This window comes from Pyrenophora tritici-repentis, chromosome 10 (assembly GCF_003171515.1).
Source record: "Pyrenophora tritici-repentis strain M4 chromosome 10, whole genome shotgun sequence".
Lineage (NCBI taxonomy): Eukaryota > Fungi > Ascomycota > Dothideomycetes > Pleosporales > Pleosporaceae > Pyrenophora > Pyrenophora tritici-repentis.
Genome location: NC_089399.1, coordinates 742994 through 761091, shown reverse-complemented (window position 1 = coordinate 761091; position 18098 = coordinate 742994). Strand labels below are relative to the sequence as shown.

General features: G+C 50.2%; 8 protein-coding genes across 8 annotated transcripts; 5 read left to right on the top strand and 3 right to left on the bottom strand.

Annotated features, from left to right (window-relative positions):
* Window positions 1-711: 711 nt before the first annotated feature.
* On the bottom strand, window positions 712-1545 carry PtrM4_041180 (PhoA, Alkaline phosphatase; the record flags this gene model as incomplete). The annotated part of the gene is made up of 1 exon (XM_066104406.1): window positions 712-1545. One exon carries the CDS (start codon window positions 1543-1545, stop codon window positions 712-714), a length of 834 nt encoding a protein of 277 aa, XP_065958970.1.
* A 232-nt stretch (window positions 1546-1777) lies between these two features.
* PtrM4_041170 (PhoA, Alkaline phosphatase) lies at window positions 1778-2525 on the bottom strand (the record flags this gene model as incomplete). Its single annotated transcript, XM_001937558.2, has 2 exons — window positions 1778-2154; window positions 2204-2525. 2 exons carry the CDS (start codon window positions 2523-2525, stop codon window positions 1778-1780), a joined length of 699 nt encoding a protein of 232 aa, XP_001937593.2.
* Window positions 2526-3941: 1416 nt separating this feature from the next.
* Window positions 3942-4583, top strand: PtrM4_041160 (uncharacterized protein; the record flags this gene model as incomplete). Its single annotated transcript, XM_066104405.1, has 1 exon — window positions 3942-4583. The coding sequence occupies one exon, from the start codon at window positions 3942-3944 to the stop codon at window positions 4581-4583; it is 642 nt and encodes a 213-aa protein (XP_065958969.1).
* A 260-nt stretch (window positions 4584-4843) lies between these two features.
* On the top strand, window positions 4844-5548 carry PtrM4_041150 (uncharacterized protein; the record flags this gene model as incomplete). Its single annotated transcript, XM_001937559.2, has 1 exon — window positions 4844-5548. The coding sequence occupies one exon, from the start codon at window positions 4844-4846 to the stop codon at window positions 5546-5548; it is 705 nt and encodes a 234-aa protein (XP_001937594.2).
* A 1068-nt stretch (window positions 5549-6616) lies between these two features.
* On the top strand, window positions 6617-9720 carry PtrM4_041140 (TolA, Membrane protein involved in colicin uptake; the record flags this gene model as incomplete). Its single annotated transcript, XM_066104404.1, has 4 exons — window positions 6617-7041; window positions 7090-8489; window positions 8577-9383; window positions 9437-9720. 4 exons carry the CDS (start codon window positions 6617-6619, stop codon window positions 9718-9720), a joined length of 2916 nt encoding a protein of 971 aa, XP_065958968.1.
* Window positions 9721-10632: 912 nt separating this feature from the next.
* PtrM4_041130 (AhpC, Peroxiredoxin) lies at window positions 10633-11485 on the bottom strand (the record flags this gene model as incomplete). The annotated part of the gene is made up of 4 exons (XM_001937561.2): window positions 10633-10768; window positions 10820-11023; window positions 11086-11297; window positions 11354-11485. The coding sequence occupies 4 exons, from the start codon at window positions 11483-11485 to the stop codon at window positions 10633-10635; spliced, it is 684 nt and encodes a 227-aa protein (XP_001937596.1).
* A 1504-nt stretch (window positions 11486-12989) lies between these two features.
* Window positions 12990-14636, top strand: PtrM4_041120 (putative mfs multidrug protein; the record flags this gene model as incomplete). The annotated part of the gene is made up of 1 exon (XM_001937562.1): window positions 12990-14636. One exon carries the CDS (start codon window positions 12990-12992, stop codon window positions 14634-14636), a length of 1647 nt encoding a protein of 548 aa, XP_001937597.1.
* A 541-nt stretch (window positions 14637-15177) lies between these two features.
* On the top strand, window positions 15178-17713 carry PtrM4_041110 (leucine rich repeat protein; the record flags this gene model as incomplete). The annotated part of the gene is made up of 2 exons (XM_066104403.1): window positions 15178-15367; window positions 15417-17713. The coding sequence occupies 2 exons, from the start codon at window positions 15178-15180 to the stop codon at window positions 17711-17713; spliced, it is 2487 nt and encodes an 828-aa protein (XP_065958967.1).
* Between the last annotated feature and the right edge of the window lie 385 nt (window positions 17714-18098).

The following is an 18098-nucleotide window of genomic DNA, read 5'->3' as shown; positions in this document are numbered from 1 at the left end:
GGAAATAAACAACACGAGTGATACGGGCAGCTTAGGGTGGGGCTATGATGGCCTATCGATAGTCGATCTTTGAACCACGCGTGCTAATGAGCGGTGCAGCATTGTGCTGGGACGACTTTCCTGTTTGCTCGAGCAGTGAGATTATGTCATAGAAAACGTTCCCCATTTTCAAATATGGAGAAGATGAGGAGATTTTGAGTGCTGCCCTCGACCAAGCCGCGCCAGTGTCGCTGCCAAAAGGCCAAAGTTTCTGGTTGATGATAATATCGAAGTCGTTTACTATCATCATTCAGTATCTTTTGGGAGCGGTGGTCTGGGAGTTGTCCCGTTTGGTTAACTCTACTATGACACGAATCTCTTCGCGCGCGCACTAGACTTGTGAATTATTGAGGAGTGTATATTCTCCTTCTGATAACTGCTACTGCTTCATCCATGACATCCACCGAGAAAAGGCAGGGGGAACGGCAGGCTTCCACGGTGTCAGGCCGCTCCAAAAGTCGCGGCAATCAACGGATCATACGGTAGATACTAGGGTTCCGCTCTGAATAGTGTCACATCACCATGAAAGTATGGACGCATAGACTATGTCGGAAATGTACGTAGTTTTTCCCTCCTGGGTATCGATCTCCTTAGACTTTACACCAATATCAACATCAGACCCGAACATCTTGGAGATACAATCAATTTCGTTACTTCATCTATACATTCCCTCTATTTTTCCTCTTGCGGCTCCCCCCGGCCAAGACCAAAGCACTCCGCCATATTAAAAAAGATGTCAATGCTGTTGAATGTTCCTTGGAAGAGCTCTTGGCAAGGACCCATTGCGTAAACAGGTACATCAGTCAAAGAATGCACGCCCTGGTCGTTCTCGACAGGTAGTGTACCGTTGAGTGTGATACCGCCTTTGCCGTCTTTGGGGTTAACGTAATAATCATCGCTATCTTCCTCAAGCTCAGTAGCAGGGGTACGGGGGCCGTCTTTGTGGACAGACCATGTCTCTCTGTGATCGGGGTTTGCCATGAAGCCCTCGGCGAGGGTGTAACGTGGGCTCCAATTGGACGGGAAGTTTCGGTCTGTGTATGTGAGATTACCAGTGTTGATGTACTGTGATCCTCCAGACTGCTCGTAGACACCTATAGCCTCGCGCTTCTTGCGGTCATCGCCTTGGGCGTTGAGGTACTTGGTGTCGACGGACCCTATGACATCGAAGCCGTGGCCGTGGTCGGCGGTGACGATGATGAGAGTCTCTTTGAGGCTGTCTGTGCTGTTGAGGTGGGCGATGGTGGCTTTTACCGTGTCGTCGAGTTCAAGGAGTTCGCCAAGAGCGCGGTCGTAGTCTAGGACGTGCATCATCTTGTCGATACTGGCTGCCTCAGACATCAGTAGCCACCCGGCATCGCCGGAACGTGCCTCAAGAATGTCAATGGCCTTTAGTGTCATCTCCCTGAGACCGGGCTGATCAAGAGCAGGTTTCTTGTCGCCGGTAGGTGAGAGCGACTGGTTAAGGTTGTCACGGTAGACGTTGCGGTCAAGCCATTTAGCCATGTTTGATGTGGTGAAAATACCAAGAGTCTTCTCCTTGGGGTCGGCGTTCGCCAGAGCAATGCGATCATGGACGATCTGGTAGTCCTGTGCAGCAAATTCTTTGTAGTAATCTTTGTCCTGGTAGGTTTTGCCATCGAGAGAAGAGTTGTAGAAATTTTCACCGCCGCCGCCGAAAATGACATCGATGGGAGCATTGGTCCAGGTATAATTTTGGACGCCGTTGAGGAAGGTATCAACGATGGCGCCATACCGCAGAGTTGGCAGAGTCGGTAATGAAGCTGTCGATAGAGTGAGTCATCTGGTGACCCAGAATGGGAAATTTGTCCATGGCCATCAAGCTCTGGTATTTTCCGTTGATCTGCTTGTGTGCTATCAATCTTGCCGCAGTGATCATGGCCGTAGTCATGCCGTCACCGATGAACAGAATGATGTTTTTCGCTTTTCGCTCCTCGGCCAAGGGTCGAACAAACCACGTTGCTTCCGTTTTACTTCCATTATTGTAGTTCAGAGTAGCAGTGTACTCTCCAGGCTCATAAAGTGCGACACGACGGTATGCTTTGGCAGCGACATTGACGAAGGAGGGCGTTTTCGCATCACGTGCAAAGAGATCTGAGAACAGTCAGCCATGAACACGGTTAAAAGCCTTGTTCTTATATACCTTCATACCACGTAAAATTCCACTTCTCCAGCTTAGGTTCTTCAACCTCGAAGAATTCAGTGGCATTTTGAACCTCCTCCCCCTTCTTGCTCACAGTCAAAGTGAAGTTCTCATCTAGAGGAAGACCAATGAATTCTGAACCATTCATAGGCTGATGAACCTCGAGACGGATGTCAAAATACTGTCCAGCGAGGAAATCAGCCTGAGACGGGGGGAACAGACAACCGAGTGATTCACAAGCTCCAAGACGGCGAAACGTCTGAGCAAAGACAGAGCCCACCAAAAGCGCCGCTGCACCGATACTCGAGCAAGTGCACTTCATGGCGAACGCTATTGAGAGAAGTACGATTAAAAGAAGCTCCCAAGAGTTGCGATGGACCAAAAACTACGAAGCTGTACCGCAACTTTTATAGGGCTTACAGAGATCCCCGGCCCTTGCATGACGCATCTGAACCAATGCGACCATAGTGAATGCAGCAGGCTGCCAGGATCCACATGCAATATTGGCGGTATGCCTTCCCTTGCAGCACAGGGTACGATTTAGCCGTCCTCGTGCAATATCCCAGCACTCTTACTGCTCGAGAGAACGACTCCAGCTACCCGGATCCAGTCTCCAGGCCGCTCGCTTGGTCCGCGCGACAAGCCCATGTCCTCACCAAGGATTCTGATGAGCTGCCTTATTGGGATAGACATGCACGTTTGCTCCAGTTGATGGGAGGTTGGAGTATGACGGCTTGGCGTGGCTTGTGGCATCTTGGCATCACGTTGTGGACAGCTGTGGTCCTATTCGCTGAGTAGTTGCTCACCGTGGGATTGAAGACTGCATCCCCGCGCTTGTTTTTGCTTGGCGAAGGCGTATCGAGGCATAGCGGGACTTGTGCAGCATACTGTGTGCCCTGAACCTTGTGTTTTTATTCGTTCGTCGGGACAACGACATGGGACGATGAAAAGCTTTACGTCCGAGCCTTGGACGGATACTGTGCCGATATGACCGTATGATCTCGGCGCGCAACACGGGACACCTAGAGAACACCTCCAGCACAGAAAAAGGGCCCTGACAGACACGTTTGACCCCCGAATGCGTTCCTCACACAAGCGTGAGAATACCAACATCGTGAACCCACCGTCATGACGTAATGAAGGAGAACACTTGCGATCCATGTTGTCAACCTCTTTCCATCCCAGCGCACGCCAAGCATGAACATTAACTTAGCAGGTTATATCTACAGGGTATCGTACTGACAGAAAGCTGTGTCGCGTGCTCTTTGCATGTACCGCCGTCGCCCGGAAGTCCGACCGAACCTCCCTGGGGCACAGGTCTGCACTCAATGCAACCACCAAAGGAACCCTCCATGGCTAGGTACGGATCGCGAGCTGCAGCGGATCAAGGGTCCTACGGATCTAGATCTGAAACAACGAGGCACATGCCATCGATTGGTTTTCGATCGCTGCAAATCATGGTGTGGCCCTGATCGGCTCTAGCTCGGGTGGTCCGCCGACGTCACCACTTTCAACATAGGTCGCTTTGAAGTTTATCAGGTACAAAGACAAAGCGCGGCATCTCGTTACGCGATCAATGTTTCCTGTCAAACGCGTTTCTGCATCGCATACTTCCCGTATTACGCTCTTTAGACAAACTGGATTCTGTAAAACTCACCTGTGCGTACCAAACCGCGCGTTCACGCACGCGACACATTCCCAAAGTAAAGCTTCAGTCCAAAAATCGTCAAAAGCCAAAATGTCAAAGAGAACGTCATATGAACGGTCTGAGCTGGGACATACCACGACCAAGCGCGCAAAGCAGGTGGACGAAAATCTTCCATATGACCAGCTTCAAGAAGCCCTGGGCGCCCAAGATGAGATTAAAGATGTAACAAAAGTTGCGCACTGGTTCCACCCAAAAGACCTCCGTATCCAGGATAACACGGCACTCCATCATGCTTCTGAGCTGGCTCAGAGCGCAAAGAAACCTCTAGTATGCATCTACGTGGACTGCCCAGCCGATGAATCATGGCACGGGACGAGTGCAGCAAGAGTTGATTTCATGTGCGAGGGTCTAAAGATTATGCAGAAAGAGCTCAAGGACCTAAACATACCATTGGTATTTCTGCAATGCGAGGATCGAAAGAAGATTGTAGAGACCGCGGTGGAATGGGTGAAAAAGCAACAAGTCTCGCATGTCTTTGGCAATTACGAATACGAAATCGACGAGATGCGGCGTGATCTCAAGCTCGTCAAGACGGTCGGGGACAAGATACAGGTCTCACTCTACCACGACCAGACAGTCGTAGAAACCCGGGACCATGCTCACAGGTACCGGGACGCCCATGAAAATCTTCACCCCCTACCACAAAGCATGGCTCGCAAAACTACGCTCTGAGCCCGAACTGCTTGATAACAACCTCCCACCCGCCGCAAATCCCTCATCCATGAAAAAAGACCTCAAAGACCTATTCGACACACCCGCCCCAAAACCAGCAAGTGACAAGCAATTCGCCTCTGACGAAGAGAAAAAACGCATCCGCAAACTCTGGCCCGCCGGCCACTCTGCCGCCTCGGCCCGCATGGACTCCTTCCTGAAGCAAATCTCGCACTACGCTGCCACACGATCAAACCCCCGCCGCAAACAGCACATCGCGCATGTCAGCCTACTTCAGCGCCGGCATGATAAGCATGCGATCCACGCTCCAAAAAGTCGTCGACTACAACCGCGGTAGCACCGATTTCACTGAAGCAAAAGCCTCAACCGGCGTCTACGGCTGGGTCCGAGAAATTGTGTTCCGAGAACTCTATCGCCAGACTACTATGACGACGCCGCATACATCCATGAATTTGCCGCAGAACCTCAAGTTTGACGCCGTACAATGGGAAGACGACGAGGAGGGATGGGAGAAATGGTATAAAGGACAAACTGGCGAACCTTTCATCGATGCGGGAATGCGCCAGTTGAATGCAGAAGCTTATATGCATAACCGGCTTCGTATGAACGTTTCTTCATATCTATACTGTAACTTACTCCTCGACTACCGTCGGGGGGAGCGTTATTTCGCCGAGACGCTCATCGACTGGGATCTCTCGAACAACACGCAAGGCTGGGAGCCGTCGTATACCGTCTTCAATCCCGTATCGCAGGCTGAGAAGAACGACCCCGACGGTGAGTATATACGCAAATGGGTCCCCGAACTAAAGCATGTAAAGGGCAAGGCTGTGTTTGCGCCGTATGCTAGGTTGAGCAAAGAGGAGTTTGAGAAGCTGGGGTATCCGAAGCCGCATGTTGATTGGAAGGAGACCAAGGCAAGGGCAATAGATAGATTCAAAAGGGGGCTGAGGAGTGCGGAAATTTAGGGGCAAAAGATGTCGCGAATATTTGGTAGTAGGGATCAACAATGCAAGAGTCAGCCGAGAGAAGTTCTGTGTACTTGACTTCTTTTGCAATAGGTACCAAAGCTGGCCATAATGAGCACGACCCCATAGCTATCATGGTACCCAAGTGTGCAAAGAGGTCATTCATGTTTTTTTTGTTTCCTACTTTTACCCATCTCGTCCAGTTCTTCAACAATCGCGCTCTATCTTTAAAGCTGTTTGAGGATTTTTTGTTTCGCATCTTGAGGACAATGTAATTTGCTGTAGCCGGTGCTTATATGCACCAAGAAGTCTTCAACTGTGGCCAACGAGTCTTGTCTAGGTAATCTAGCTATCCAGAGAGGAATCGACCGCGCAAATGCCATGTCTACCTGATGAAGGATCTCGACTTGTCTTCTAAGTCGTGGTTGTAGATGAGAATGTCCCCGCAGTAGGTCCATATGTAGCCCACAACATTGTAGCGGGGCGCCTTGTCTCAGCGTGTGGGAGTCTGCACCGCCACGAAGACTTCGAAATTGATGTGGCTACTTCAACCGGAACTCGGACTGCCCAAGGGTTTCATGGTGGCGGTGCTGGGGGCGGGGATTGCAGAAGAGACGGAGCGGCGGGGTAGCATGGGGACCTGTAAGCAGGATTACATCAAGATACGTGTCCCACTTTGACACACCGATAAGTGAGAAACATTAGGCTACCAAGTTCACTAGGCCTGTGTCGAACAATGCAGATACTCTTGAGACAACATCGGTCGAAATTCCCGCATTTCTGCGATATGCGATCCTTAGCAATGCCCAAGTATATGAAGCGATTGCTTACAGGTCTCGTGTATTGATCCGACTAGACTCAGCTCAGCCTTGAGAACTCACTCAATTGGTTCAGGAGATGCATTATCAAGCCACCACCTGCAGTCTGCTGCAGAGGCACAAGAGTGCATATACTTTTGGCCCCAATGGCAGCACAGAGAGGGGGCTGTGCAGGTCTATCCATCCGCCTCGCACGTAGCATCATGTCCCTCCACAGGTACTGAACCATCGTTCGCGGCTTCATATCCAAATGGCAGAAGCAGTGGGCGTCATTGCCTCTGCACTCACCATTGGCGCTGGTGCAGCTCAACTCTCGCTCGCTCTCTTTAGTGTAGCCCAAACACTGAAAAACGCCCCTGTTGAGATTGCTGAAATAGCACAAGAGATCCAATCCTTGGCCGAGAGCCTCCAGATGCTTGCAGATATCATTGGTGGTCACAAGAATCTGTGCAAGCCTGAGCTCTTTGAGAGGACACGTAGTATCATATCGCGTTACAACGAGGTCGATGCAGAATTGAGGAAGCTCATCGACTCCCCTCATAAGCTAGCGAGGCTGAAGTGGTGCATCAAGAAACCCAAAGCCAAAAGCCTTCTAAAGAAGGTTGAAGGGATCAAAGTTGCTCTTGTTCTGGAGTTGAACATTGTCCGGCTTGCACGAGAAGAGGTTATCAGACCGTAAGTAACAGAAAGGCTCTCGATCTTGCCAAGTATTAACGCCTGCAGATACAGCGACGCGAACTTCAGCAGATACAGCGACGCGAACTTCAGCGTACAAGTTCGCAATACTCCAAAGGCCAATCGTTTTCGCAGAATCGTTGAAAGCGCAGTCCGGGCGAACCGACAAGTAGTAGAAGATGCACGGCGCGATGAGATTAAGAATGATACCGAGAAACATCCACATGTAGCTGCAGAATTAGATCTTTGGAAAGCAGATTCTTTCGACACCGCAACATGGCTGTATCATCTTGTATTCAGCCCTGAGTCACCAGATCCACCAGCACGTCGGCGGTATCAGGCATCCGTTGAAAACGCCGACAATCCTAATCCGCTCTCGGAAGCTTCTCTTTCTTCCATGGCTACTGGGTCGAACATATCTACAAACGTCAACGGCAAAGAAATGATAGTATGGAGCAGACAAACAGAACCCAATCAAGTGGTTGACAGACTGCTCTACGCGTGGACAACATTGTCCCCTGATCAAATCAGTCTCAGTGCAACCCGCGAAAGTGGCGACGAATGGAGAGACGACGTCATGTCAATGATTGAAGAGGCGAAACCTGACGATACATCCTCCTTTCAGGATTGGGAAACGATTGCTGAAGGAGATAAGGACGCTGCTGAAGTTAGGCAAGAAGCACACGACAGGGTACTTGATAGAAAGAGAAGGCGCCCGTTGCCCAAAGTGCACGAATCTGGGCCGCCCTTGAATCCTCCCTTGCGTAGATCTCGTCGGCGTTCTACGACTACGATGGAACAATTGGATAAGGCATGGTCAACACAAGCCGATGATGGGAAAAAGGCTCCCCGAGTTCGTTACATGGATAGCGAGGAAAGCACCACTACTTACGACGAAAAGCCAAGGCGGGAAAACACGCACGATTCCGACTCTCGCAATCCATTCAAGCCTGGCTACAGACAACCGTCCGTTGACGAGTATGTGACTCCTTGGGAACAACCGATTCATTTACGTATTCCTGTTCATGTACCAAATCTACCTTACCATCCACCGGTTCCTCCTCCCTACGGCTCGTATTGGCCGCCGCCACACGATTATGATTTTATGCATCCGCAGGCACCACTCCCAATTGCTGTACCACCGCCACCACCGCCAGCACAGAAAGCTGGGGAACCTCCTGAGCCTTTGCAAGAACCCCCTACAGGCTTTGACACCGCCGAGAAAGAGGATTGCATTCTTTCTAAACTGGAAAAATTGATATATCATCAAGAAAACGAGAAAGAGAACAACGCTGTTGCAACTGACGCTCAATTTGCAAGACTTGAGCAACTTTTGACATCAAATGCAGAGGCCGAGGCGCGACGCGAAAATGTAATAATCGAGGAACAGCTTACACAAATGCAGCACGCGCGCAAACATGATGAACAGAAATTGGAGCAGCTAGAAAGTTTCATTGTCGAGCAAAGAGAAGAGCAACGGAGGATGGAGATCAGGTGGAGAGAAGAGAAGAAAATCATGGACCTCAGAGCTTCAGAGCAAGCTCAAGAAGCAAGGGAATTAGTTGAAAAGAAAGTAGCTGCAGCTCAAGCCGCTAAAGAAGCAGCAGAAGCTTCACTGAGGTTCGCACAATCAGAAGCAGACAAGAGAGCACGAGAGGAAGCTGCAATCAAAGTAGCCGAGGAGAAGAAGAAAATCGAAGATGCTAACAAGCAGCAAATTGAGCACTACGAAGAGCTTCTCCGAGTAGTCAAAGAGCAGCGATCAGAATCAGATCAAAACAACCAGGGTACGGTTCGCCGAACTCGTATTTCAGAGGGCAACCGCAGCATCGACGTTACAGAATACACGGCAGACAAGCGAGGGTCTTCTTCACTCATGCCAATACCCTCATTTGGACACCTCCAAACTTCACAATTCCGATCGGACAGATATATGGATAGACAAGGTGACTATGCTCGGTCTCGACCTGGACGTCGTGAAAGCTTTCACAGCTCAGTCACTTCGATGCGATCATCACGAAGATCACCAACGCCTACGAATAGCTCAACAACCAGCAACAAGTCACAACAGCTGATCGTGTTTCCAGCCAAAGCAAACAGGGATTCGCCTGCAATATCCACTTTGCAAAGATCCCTCGCAGAATTCGGTGTTGACTGCGTCTTCCAAGACCTCGAGAGCTCGTCATATGACCAGCTAATACCCTACTCATATGCCGAATCCAATGAGGAGCAGATAGTCCACAGCACCATACTCTGGGAATCCCCAATGCTCAGCCTAGGCAGCGAGCTACTCTTCAGTTTGCGAAAAGCCGGGTGGAAACCTACATACACACGAACTTCGCGTACGTATCCCCTACCATTCCAGCGCATCTGCATACCTAACCAAGCACAACAGGCAAAGGCCAAACCCACTTCCTCGGCAGCCAACCCCTACACACGTACTTCTTCCAAGCAGACTACAAGCCCCAATTTACAACCTCTACAATAACGCCCTCGGACGAATCCATCGCCATCCACAGCGCCCTGGTCGAAAAATACGCGCTGATCGAACTGGGTTTTCTATTCAAGCTGAATGAAACGGGCTTCTACATCTTGGATGGCCGATTATCTTACGTACGTGGCGCTACCACGCCATCATATCAAGCCTTCTGCATTTCATCGCTAACACATTGTATATAGGACGATATCGAAGCCCTAGTAGAACGTTCTTTTCTTTTGCGGGAGAATAATTACAGGCGCTTACACCGTCCTTTGCAATCACATTACGACACTAAACCCACGACGACAGCGACAACACCTACCTCTACATATTGTCACACATACGCCTCATCCCTAGCATCAACTTCAACAACCACATCAACATCAACATCAATCTACAACCCCACTACGTGCGGAGAAACCAGCCTCGACACCGAAAGCGACGATGCCTCTACCACGCCATCGGAAAACCACTACGGTATCCGTGATGTGAAGAGGTTCCTTGTGCCAAGCTCTGAGACTTCTGGGAAGCGCAGACTGAGAGGTGGTGGAGTCTTGAATAGAGATGATGACGATGTTCCTTCGCTGGATAGGGGTGAAGAGACGCCGATTGAGTCGCCTTCGGTGGTGTCTATTGCGTCCAAGTCGACGAATCCGTTTCGCAAGCATGTAGACGTGAAGGATGGTGGTGATGGTGGTCGGGGGGAGTTTGGGTTTCCAAGCTTTGTTGTTTGGGATGGGGGGGGAGGGGGCTGTTACACTGATATAGCTTATGGGTAAAGGGGGTTTTGGTGCTGGGGTGCTTGAGGCGTGACGAAGAGATGGCGCTTTTTGACAATATGTTGCTTGAAGTCTGACGCTAAGAAGTAGGTAAGTAGGCACGGTTGTCTATGATCTATCTCATGCTCAGTTGGTCACATGTTGAAACTGTAGGTTAGGATACGGCGTAAAAGTATGCATGCAGGACATGCTTTGATTGCTTCAATCTGGTATATTTTTTTTTTGGATAATTATGTACCTTCACTGATATTGACACTTCTACTTGGGCGGTCATATCCATTGGATGTTCGCGTCCATGTCCATGTTCCTCTCAACACCTTAAATCCGACCAATTTACGCAGCAGTGGTCTTCTCCTTGGGCAGGGGTGTGAACCTCAGGTAAGGCTTGACGATGCGGAAGTCAGGGAAGAGCTCCTTGGCCTGGTCGTTGTTGACAGCGGGGTGAACAATGACATCATCACCAGGGACCCTACAAGAGGTTAGCATTTGCTTCTTAGACAAGGCAAACGGGTAGACGTACCAGTTGATTGGGGTGGTAATGCGGTGCTTGTCACCAGTCTGCAGGCTGTCAAGCACACGAAGAACCTCAGCAGTGTTACGGCCAGTGCTAGCAGGATAGCTGAGAATGAGACGAATAGTCTTCTTAGGGTCAATGATGAAGACAGAGCGAATGGTGAAAGCAATGCCCTTGCTGTCAACATTGGTAGCGTCTTGGTGGTCGATCCTAACAGAATTCGGTCAGATGAGTCGCAAATGGCGCGATTTGCCAAGACTTTGGTAACTCACATGTCGTATGCCAGCGCAACCTTGCGCTCCTTGTCGCCGATGATGGGGAACTTGAGATTGCTGCCAGAGATCTCGTTGATGTCTTTGATCCAGCCATCGTGCGAGTCGACGGTGTTTGCGGAGAGGCCGATGAGCTTGGCGCCGCGGCGAGTAAACTCAGGCTCGAGCTTTGCGAAGGCTCCTAGTTCGGTTGTGCATACGGGGGTGTAGTCCTGGAGGGCTGTTAGCAATTATCGTACCTGTTGGTGGGTAGGGAGCGCGCGCATACCTCTGGGTGAGAGAAGAGAATGACCCAGTTGTCGCCAATGAACTCGTGGAAGTCAATGGGACCTTGGGTAGTCTCGGCCTTGAAGTTAGGGGCAGTGCTGCCCAGGCGAAGAGGCTCTGGTCGGTCGGCCATTGTGAGGTCTATGCGTGGTCAGTTCAGCCAGAAGCGCGAACATGAGGGGTGGCGGGGCAATCGCATGCAGCCTGCATACCTTGTTATGTAGTCTGTTGTGAGGGTTGCGCGTGCGCTAGGTATTTGGAATATATCTCAAGCGTCTAGGTAGGAGTGTTTATTCGTATTGAGTGAGAAGAGAAGATGTTGCGGGGTTGAGGGGCGCTTTTTGTCTTCTTGAGGACCTTCACGACCATCGAACACGACAATAATAGCTTAGCGTACATTGCGCAATTGCTCCATCACGCTTTTCTGCCGTTCATTGATTCGGCCCTTAGGGGAACAGGCGAATCAGAGACGCCGCATCTCCGGCGGTGACGGGTTGGACGGCGTCAGCGTTGACAGAGGCACGACGTGTTGGTGTCAGCTCCAAGCTCGATGATTTCTCATCAGCTGGAGTGAGCTGGAATGAAAACCAATTTTCACTTTGGATGGCGTCATCTTTTGCCTTGTCAGCTACTCGTGCTCTTTGCTTTGCGCGTTAATCACGAATATTTGCAACAACATCATTCTCTCGTTATACGTCTTGTAGTCTTGAATAGCTGGACTATTTAAGTGCGGCACCAATGCGTCATGTTATATCCGAATCCGTGGCTTCATGACTCCTTCTATCAATAATTGCCACAACAGACAACGTAACATAAGTTAGAATCAGCTTAGCGTACCATCTTCGTCGCGGATCCAAGGACACACCTTTTGATGTTAGCCCTTCAAGCCACCACCTGTCGCTGACCGCAACAGACAATATAGGACAGTACTTCCAAAATCGGTAATAGGATGTGCGATGATGAAGGTGCTCGGCGTGGCACAAGTCTCGGGAGTTCCCGCCTCTTTCGGGGAGCCATACATGTGTCCGAGTGCGAGCTATGTTTGACCACGAGCCACCACGCTCTCGCATGACGCATCTGATCGGCTGGCTCACGTGGTCTATACCAGTGTTTGCAACATAGTTTGGAACCAAGGCCGCTTGACGTATTACGTATCGATTAGAAAGCCTCAGCCTTGGCTTTAGCCAGGTGTTGACCGTGTTTTCCAACCACCACATGCCCTCTACATGTGTACTGTCGCCCGCCTCGTATTCTGGTCTGGAGAATGGCGGAGAGGACGGGGAAAACAAATTTCCAGCAGGTTATCACAACGGAAGACGTTACCGGCTTCGGTACGCCTTATGCACAATGGGACTGAGTAATGGGCGCCATGTCCTATTCCCGACCAATACAAACAACGTCCGCCCAGCCCAATGGATCAAGAGTGGGTGTAGCCTACCGCCATTTGCTGATGGAGACGCGCGTCGGCTACTTGCGAGCTAGCGGGCGATGGTCGACTTGCCAAACTATCAAGACTGGATCTTTTGCTATCGTCGCTAGAGCTGCATCTCCAGTCTCCATCTTTCTAAACACATGCAACGCATTTTTTCTCATACGGATATTTGGCCTCTCGATCTGAAAGAAAAACTTGGCTCCCCATGTCTCACAACCCGGAGACCAACCTCCCTGGCGGTTCTGAGCTCGGGGTATTCGATTGCAGCAAGGCGGGAATAAGAGCACGCTCGGAAATGTGCTCCACTTCCACTGAAAGACCAAGAAGCTACGCCCCCACCGGAGAAATTGACAACGAAATAGAAAAAGAAGAATACAGTAGGATAGAAGAAGATATTGGTCATCTTGACTTACAGGAGGACTTGCGAGAGGCAGTAATTGTTTGGCATTATCTCACATTCGACACCGAGCTTCCACATCCAAGTACCATTCATCCGACGCAACCCGGCCAAGAGCCACCTCCCGAGCCCCCGAATCTCGTCGAATACACCAGCCCCTTTGACTGGTCTGAAAAGAGAAAGAAGTTTACCGTGTGGATATCATGCGTCATTACTGCCCTCGCCGCATTCTCCGCTGGGGCATACAGTCCAGGCGTATATCAGATGACACAAGAATGGGGCGTAAGTAGTGTTGCCGCGTTGGTCGGTATCACCATCTTCACGACAGGTTTTGCCTTTGCGCCCATGGTACTGGCACCCTTCTCCGAAATCAACGGCCGCCGACCTGTCTTCCTCGCTTCAGGTGTTCTTTTCGTTGTCTGCCAGCTCTGCTCTGGTCTTACACAATCATACGGCGGAATGCTCGCCGCACGATTATTCCTAGGTATCGGCGGATCTACCTTCTCGACTATGGTTGGCGGCGTGGTATCTGACATATATCACGCTCAAGACCGGAACACCCCAATGGCTTTATTCTCCGGCGGCGCCTTGTTCGGTACATCCCTTGGACCTTTGGTTTGTGGCTTCATTGCACAGAACACGACATGGAGGTGGATATTTTACGTACAAGCGATCTCATGTGGAATGATGGTTGCACTGATCTGTGTTGTGTTCAAAGAGACGCGTGGCTCTGTTCTTCTATCTCGTAAAGCGAGGCGTCTAAACAAATGGTACGAGGCCCGCGAGGCGGCAGGTTACTACGGTTTCGAAGTTTCCAGCGATGAGAAACGCATTTCCAAATTATCACAACGGCTGCGCTGGAAAGTACGGTCTGATGAAGAGCGTGCTTCTCTTGGTACGATGATTGGCGTTTCTCTATATCGCCCGTTTCATCTCCTGTTCACCGAACCAGTGGTGTTTTGGTTTTCTCTTTGGGTGGCGTTTTCTTGGGCAGTGCTCTACCTTACACTGGCCGCCATTCCGCTGGTTTTTCAGAGCAATCACGGCTTCTCGTTGCAACAAGCTAATGCTGTCTTTGCATCTATGAGCATAGCTAGCATTCTCTCTACTGTACTTTCGATTTATCAAGAGAGGATTGCGAAGCGAAACGGTAAACTGGTGGACACGCCAGAAGGTCGCCTCTATTTCGCTTGTATAGAGAGCGCCTGCATGCCAATTGGTCTCTTCATGTTTGGCTGGACGAGCTTCCCAGCAATACCTTGGATCGTGCCAGCTATTGCCATCGGCATTGCTACCGTTGGTATCTTTTCCATCTACCTAGCGACATTCAATTATCTGGCGGATACGTACCATCGCTACGCAAGCTCTGCGTTGGCAGCGCAGTCCTTTTGCCGAAACATGCTTGGTAAGCCATCTGCCACTCTCGAATATATACGCAAACTGACTTCAGCTTAGGTGGTGTTTTCCCGCTTATAACAACTCAAATGTATACGCGTCTTGGGTTTGCTCCTGCAAGTAGTCTTCTAGGTGGAATTGGTGCGTTGCTGACAGTGGTACCGTGGATACTGGTTCTATACGGACCCCGGATAAGAGCGAGGAGCAAGTTTGCGAGTGAAATAATGGATGTTGTCAATTAAGAAAGGATAGCCTTGGTGTAGAATAAGATACCCTTAGCATAGCATCAGCATTTGGAGTTATCAAGGAACGTTGTATCAATCACACAGCAGATTGGAATTTCAAAAGGCCGCCGAACAACATGTGCCGCTCGATGTGGTTAGCGCAACCCGCCAACCGTTTGTTGCATCATCGGGGGCCTGAGTTAGAGCTGACTGACTTACCGCGACACTGCCACACAACACAGCCTACTATAAGAAGTCCAGACTTGGGAATGTCTGCATATTCCCTGGTCGCAATCAATACCCTGCATAGTAGCAAGGTCGGCTATGTCACATAACATTGAGCGGGTTTCCCACTAATCGCTCCTGCCAAATGAACAATGGATGATTTACTCCCCTCGTACGAAAGCGTTATCCAACGCGACCCTTGGATACTCGTCGCACCTTACCTAACCTCTAAAGATCTCTGCTCTGCAGCGCTGGTGTGTCGAAAATGGCACGATATTTTCACACGGCATCTTTGGGGAAGTCCTGCCTCGCACTTTGGGGTGCAGAATGATACCGTCTACGGTATGGAAAATCGGTAAATCTAACCCCAGACCTGCTAACACATATATAGTGGCACTCACAAGGTTCAAGCGTGCTTTGCCGCATGTGCGTACCTTTGTACGAGAACTTACACATACTTTACATTTCCCCCCAGCGCATGCGGAGCTGTACGATGGGCCACATGCGGAATGGCTGCGTGACTGCCTCGAATACCTACCACGTCTACAGTGCTTGATTGTCGATGGCCTTCCATTCTTCGACCATGCGTCTCTTATAAGCCTGCGATACCCAAGCTTACGATGGAAGTCTACCCGGCCGAACATCTTCCCAGTGTTCAGCTTGCGCTTGCTCGATGCCTCGGGCTGTACAAACGCTACCTCAACAGGCCTTACGGAAGCATTGCCACATTTCCCAGATCTTGTCTCTCTGGATTTGTCAAAGACACCAGCTACAAAAGACAAGAATTTTCTTCGGACGCTCACATACCTCCGCAATTTGCGCGTTCTCAACCTCAGAGGGTTGGGGTTGAGGGATGAAGAGTTTTCGATTATTGTATCTGGGATTGGAAACCGCGTCAGAAGCCTTGACATCAGTGACAACGATTTGACTGATGCTAGCGCACGGCTCCTACTCCAGTATTGTGTCAAAGAGACGGTCATTGCAGCACACAACTTTCATGGCCCTTTGCCACCGGTTGAACTCGAACAAACAGGCGATGAAGGGGATTGTTTTGAGACAGAAAACATCGTAAGCCATCTTCGCAAGAAACTCACTGAAGGCTTCGTAGGCAGTCTTTCAATCGAAGAAACGAGAGATGGTATATCACATCTCTACCTCTCGAACAACAACATTACCATAGAAGGCATATCGGGACTCTTGCGATCAGGCCGCTTGCAGGTGCTCGATGCGGGTATATTGTCTGCCACTATCAAAAGTCCTGCCCGCGCTACTATGGAAGCTGCAGATGATGAGGTAGCGCTGCCCGGTGTAGCAAAGCTGATTCCCATTCTTTCAAAGTATGCGTCGCACAGATTGAAGTACTTCAGAATCAATTACCAAATCGTCACGGATGATGCGCCCCCCGTCATGACGAGTGCATTATCACGAGGAGAACTTTGCGGGGATTTGGGTACCTACAAACCTTCTGATGCACACGAGCTAGAAGCAGTTGAGCCATCAACACCTGAGCTTGACTCTCAGTTCACAACTATCTATGAAGTCTCCGGAGACTCATCCTATGCTGCTGAGCTCCCTGGATCAATTCCAACTCCCAAAACATCCGATCTCGCTACATCGGGATTGGGAACCATGTCCAGGCATGGAATAAGCACCGGAGCGAGTCTTGCAATCAACGCTCCTGATCAACTACGCAGCATCAACCGAGGTCCTGCGTACGCTCCAGAGCCAATCCATGTGACATTACCTCTCACTCCAGGAAGTGACGTGGATAGAAACGATAAAAATCATCGAATAGGGCCAGCCACTGCTGCATCTAATCCAATGGCATGCCTTTCGCCTCTATCTGCTACATCTGACAGCAACACGCTAGATGTACGAACAGAAGATTCTAGGGCAAGGTCACGGGCGCATTCCTTCTACTACGTCGAGGACCGAATAGCTAGGTTGGATTTCCGACTGTCTCAAGAGAATTGCTTGCATCCTGGAATGCTGCGGAAACTTCACACTATTGTCTTGACCGAAGTGCCTGTAACCACTACGGACAGATCTCTGATCGACCGAATCATTCAGTTTATCAAGGATGCGTCTGAAGAAGAGATGATTGCGCGGCAACGAGCTAGACATACTTATGTACTACCACCCGGGCGCAATCGTGCAATCGCCGAAGAAGAGTATGCACGAAACCTCTTTGCACTCCAACGTATCGTACTGGAGATGGCGCCCCCACAAGCAGCACCGAAGAAGATATCTAGCAGTTGGCGAGCATATCCCACAAAGTCGAGTACTCAAGACGCAGATTCAGAAGCATTTTGGGAAGCAGCGACGCACGACTTTTCTTTCTTCGACGACGAGGAATGTGGGCAGCCGGGCTACGAGACCAGTCGCTCCCTGCCCTTGGCAGCTATGAGCGGCCTTGAGCTTGCTCCCAGCCAAACCATGTCAAGAACAGCGCCAAAGGAAGACACACCCGACACGAGACCTTTGCTAGATGTAGTGGGGGAGATTGGCAAGTTCAGAAGAGAAAGGAAGGCTATGTACAGTGACTTGGTACAAAGAGGAGAAGTCGATCCCGATGTTGAGGGTTACTGGGCCGGGAATATCACGATTATGCGGAAGCCGGTGAATGCAGAGGCAGGCGAACTTGATTGCTATGGCAATCGGTATGAGTCTGGGTGGTACTATCGGTGATGACGACAAACACGATAACAAGTATGCAGGTTTTGAATACTCTGAACAAGAGCAATCCAAGTGCGCACGTGCGTCTATCGTTGTGCAGGACTGACTGAAGCTGAGAATGGAACATCTGGGTGGTAGATTTTGCTACAGCACAGACTAAGATACCTCGGTACTGTAGTTACGTTCTCACTCCGAACTCCTTTATAAATTCAAGCATGCATACAAGGTTGAATGTTGGTGCGCAATGAGATCACGTGGGCAAAAACTTGGAGGAAAGTCGAAATAGGATGTAGTTGGCGATCGAGATAGACGGACTACCGGCAGCTAGAGCCGATATCATTGCGTGTTCATTGCTGCAGGAGAACTGGAGCGAACGGGAAGGTGCGAACTACTACCA